At 61.1% G+C, this 4,667-nt stretch overlaps 1 protein-coding gene across 1 annotated transcript in view; it reads left to right on the forward strand.

Moving 5' to 3' along the window:
• LOC105305974 (matrix-remodeling-associated protein 5) overlaps positions 1–4,586 on the forward strand; it is a 36,537-nt gene extending 31,951 nt beyond the window's left edge. Inside the window, exon 9 of the mRNA XM_023523760.1 lies at positions 2,275–4,586. Coding sequence (XP_023379528.1) covers positions 2,275–4,195 — 1,921 coding nt within the window. The 3' untranslated portion in view covers positions 4,196–4,586. The remainder of the gene's footprint in view (positions 1–2,274) is intronic.
• The last annotated feature ends 81 nt before the right edge of the window (positions 4,587–4,667 follow it).

Consider the following 4,667-nt stretch of genomic DNA (forward strand, 5'->3'; position numbering starts at 1 on the left):
GCCTGCTTTTTCTAATATCTAATGTCAACGTAACTCGCACGAGGCTCCGATCCTGTTTTAATCGGCGTTCGTGATAGAATATTTGAAGGCGTGAGTTCCGCTCCAGGGCGCCCGTGTGCAAATCACGAAGCTGGTTCCGGTCAGGAAGAAAGCCGCCTTCTGCTCCACGGTCCTTGCTTTCCAGAGGGTGGCAGTTTCGTCCCCAGGAGATAGTTGGCAATGTCCGCAGACCCCTTTGGTTGGTGTGACTCAAGGAACAGAGGGTGCTCCCGGCACCCGGTGGGTGGAGACCAGGGGGGCTGTTTCATGCCCTGCAGTGCGCCCACCGGTCGGTCTCTGAGACTCATCCCATCCGTCTGAAAGCCCCAAATCCAAAGGAGTCGATGTCTCCTTAAAAAGCACATCAGGAGGTATAGGAAAGGGACGGTGATTGGCAAAATGGAGTCAGGAAAACGTCTATGGTGCCACAGTAGACGAACCTTGGTCCACGGTGTGTCCCGGCAGCTCGGAGGGCGTCCCCCTGCCTCTGAATGCCACTATCCCGCCTCTGGAAGTGAGCAGAGCCCGCCTCACGGGTCCCGCACAGCCGCGTCCCCAGCCTCTTCCCGATGCAGGAGAAGGGTGACGGTGCGTTCTCTCCATCTGTCGGTAAACCTTCGAAGGCTGCGTGGTGTCTAGTGACCCTCGCACCGTGAGTCTAGACCACCGCCTGCCCAGGTTCCCCCGACACACACCTTCCAGCCGAGGGCAGGGGCCGCCACGTAGAGCAGCTTCCAGCCGACTTTGGCACGGCCGAGGCAGCGTGCGCAGTAAAAGCTATCGTTCCAGTATGGGCGCGACCCGCCGTCCTGGTATCTCCCGACAAATCATCGGTTGCCATGGCTGCAGCTTCAATATTACTAAATCCAACGTTACTATCTATGTCCCCAGCCAAGTGTTTGAAACAGCCATGTGACTTACACAAAGCAGCGGCCTGTGGCTCCCGCCTCCACCTTGGGACTGTCTAAAAATACAGACACTGGAGTCCCCGGAGATGCATGCACGGGCCTGTTTTTCCATTTCTCAGGTGACTGATTACGATCGGGGCTGGAAACCACTTCTGTAGAAGTTTCGTAACGTTTACAGACGTGCTACTGTGCACAGTTTTGGGATCCAACTCCAAGACATGTTAAAAGACCTCTGTCCACTCCGCCCTTATTCTAACAGTTTACGTGGATGGCATTGTCACCTCTGGCCAATGAAACAGTTGCCGAATCGTGGCCAGCAGTTGCTTTTATGGACAGTAATTAGGTTATCGGGTCGAATTTGCTGCTAGGCAGACTTTAAAAAGGAAATGTTGACAACACATTTCCACACGCCCGATTAGAATAAAGCAGTGTTTAGGACGTATTTAGGGACGAAAATCAAGTCCCAAACTCAGCTCGTGCCACCGTGAGGATTTAGGCGTTACTTGAGATTTTTCAATCCAGACAGTTTTGAAGCAGGAACCCGCCAAATCACTTCAGCCTGTTATTCAAAGCATTAGCTCTGAGCTGCTCCAAGACACGGCCATGTTTATAAAAACATCACGTGCACAGTGACGAGCTTCCTGTCACTTTTTCCACGCGACCCTTTCCAGGTGAAAGCCTTTTATAGATATTCACGCACAGACGTGCAAGCTTGGGTCCATGTGGACGGCCAGCTGGTGTCATTCAGGTGTGGTTTCACAGGGGAGCAGGTTTCTCTAGGGGAGCAGGCTTTGTGGCCATATTGCCAAGTTCTGCATAACCCGATCTTAGCATTAAAACTGGGCATAAGCGCAGTCATACCATTCGGAGTGCGGCCACGTTGCTGCCCGCTGCCTCGACATGGGGTAGAATACGGTTTAAAAGTCGTCGGCAGGAAAAATAGCGTCCACAGCGTTTTCTTCAGAAAGAATTTTACGTCTTTATAAGGATCCGTCCGATTCGGTCTGTCTTGATGTTATCATTATCGTAAGCTCTGTACTGGCCGCCACGTGGTTGCTTGACTCACCCACACGCCCCACGGGCTCAGGGCTGAAGGCGCTGAGCGCAGTCACCTCCTGGAATCGGTAGCCAGGCCGCCCGAAGCTCAGAGCGTACCGGGGAGTGCCCGTTGGCGGCGAGAGGCGTCCGCGTTTGGACGCAGTGTGTCCAGGCTGCAGAAAGCGTGGCGTTGGGCGGGACAGCTCGGGTGTCCATCCGGGGACCGACAGGCAGGGCGTAGCATTCCGGACACTGACCTCATATTCTGTTTGTTTTCCTCCACCGACAGTTTCGACCCCAGAGTCCGGGCGTTCGCCAACGGGACGCTGGTGGTGTCGTCCGTCACCGACAAAGATGCGGGGGACTACCTGTGCGTGGCCCGCAACCAGGTGGGCGACGACTTCGTCGTGCTGCAGGTGCACGTGGTCATGAAGCCCGCCAAGATCGAGTACAAAGAGGAACAGGACCACAGGGTGTTCTACGGGGCGGACCTCAGGGTGGACTGCGTGGCCAGCGGGCTCCCCGACCCCGAGATCGTCTGGGGGCTCCCGGACGGGAGCCTGGTGCACTCCTTCGTGCAGTCGGATGACGGCGGGGGCGGCCGGGGCCAGCGCTACGTCGTCTTCAACAACGGGACGCTCTACTTCAACGAGGTGGGCATGCGGGAGGCGGGCGACTACACCTGCTTCGCCAAGAACCAGGTAGGCAGAGACGAGATGACGGTGCACGTCAAGGTGGTGGCCGAGCCCGCCGCCATCCGCAACAAGACGTACGCCGTGGTCCACGTCCCCTACGGGGACGTGGTCACGGTGGCGTGTGAGGCCAAGGGGGAGCCCACGCCCAGGGTGACGTGGCTGTCCCCGACCAACAAGCCGATCCCCACGTCGTCGGAGAAGTACCAGATCTACGAGGACGGCACGCTGCTCATCCAGAAAGCCCAGCGTTCCGACAGCGGCAACTACACCTGCGTGGTCCGGAACAGCGCGGGTGAGGACCGCAAGGTCGTGTGGGTGCACGTCCACGTGCAGTCCCCCAAGATCAACGGGAACCCCGACGCCATCACCACCGTGCGGGAGATCGCGGCCGGCGGCAGCCGGAAGCTCATCGACTGCCTGGCGGAGGGCGTGCCCACGCCGCGCGTGCTCTGGGCCTTCCCCGAGGGCGTGGTGCTGCCCGCCCCGTACTACGGCCACCGGGTCACCGTGCACCGCAACGGCACGCTGGACATCAAGAGTCTCCGGAAGAGCGACTCCGTCCAGCTGGCCTGCATCGGCCGCAACGAGGGCGGCGAGGCCAGGCTCATCGTGCAGCTCACGGTCTTGGAGCCCATGGAGAAGCCCTTCTTCCACGACCCGGTCACCGAGAAGATCACGGCCACCGCCGGCCACACCATCAGCCTCAACTGCTCGGCCGCGGGGAGCCCGCCGCCCACGCTGCGCTGGGTGCTGCCCAACGGGACGGAGCTGGCCAGCGGCCGCCAGCTGCACAGATTCTACCACAAGAGCGACGGCCGGCTGCACGTGAGCGGCCTGTCGCCGGGGGACGCCGGCGCCTACCGCTGCGTGGCCCGCAACGCCGCCGGCCACTCGGAGCGGCTGGTGTCCCTGAAGGTCGGGCTCCGGAAGGCGCCGGCGAGCAGCCCGCAGCACAGCGTGGTGAGCATCCTCAACGGCGAGACGCTGCGGCTGCCCTGCCCGCCCGCGCCCCCGCCGGGCCGGCCGGCGCGCATGTCTTGGACGCTGCCCAGCGGCACGATCTTGCACGGCCCGCAGGCCCGAGGACGCGTGTCCGTCTGGGACAACGGCACGCTGACCGTGCGCGAGGCCTCGGTGTTTGACAGGGGCACCTACGCGTGCCAGACGGACGCCGAGTCGGGCCCGTCCGCCGTGAGCTACGCGGTCATTGTGATCGCCTACCCGCCCAGGATCACCAGCGAGCCGACGCCGGTCATCTACGCCCGGCCCGGGCACGCCGTCACCATGAAGTGCATGGCCGTGGGGGTCCCCAAAGCCGAGATCACCTGGGAGCTGCCGGACCGGTCGCAGCTGACCGCGGGCTCGCAGGCCCGTCTGTACGGGAACCGGCAGCTTCACCCGCACGGGTCACTCACCATCCAGCAGGCCACCCGGAGCGACGCCGGCTTCTACAAGTGCACCGCGAAAAACATCCTGGGCAGGGACACGAAAACCACCTACATCCACGTTTACTGAGACGCCGACAGGCCTGGGACAAGGCAGGGCTCTCCCGCGAACTGTCACACAGCCCGGAGGCCCCCAGCTGCGTGTCGGGCTCACGCTGACCGTGGCCGAGGCTCGTCGGCAGAAGGAAGCAACACAGACAAGGAGGTGGGGGTCCTGCCTGTCTGGGACTCGCGTCCACGGGTGCAGGACGCCGTGCTCTGGCCTGGCATGGCACACGCCACAACGCCTGGACGCAAGTGACGATTTCCGCGTGGGTGACGCCACTCTTCGAGGCTCTGACGAGCGTCAGTGGGAGACGAAGCAGCTTCCGCTGAAAACGAACAGCCGACAGGAACACTGCCATCTCTCCCCGGGGGAGACGCCTCAGCTCGTCAGCCTTCTGCCGTTTCGAACCGATAGAACCTTCTAGAACGAGTGTCCGTCTTCCAGTTACTTCCTCTGTCACGTCCAAACTCCAGTTTGACCAATAAGGGCTTAGAAT

The sequence above is a fragment of the Pteropus vampyrus genome, unplaced genomic scaffold (genome assembly GCF_000151845.1).
Source record: "Pteropus vampyrus isolate Shadow unplaced genomic scaffold, Pvam_2.0 Scaffold407, whole genome shotgun sequence".
NCBI classification, from domain to species: domain Eukaryota; kingdom Metazoa; phylum Chordata; class Mammalia; order Chiroptera; family Pteropodidae; genus Pteropus; species Pteropus vampyrus.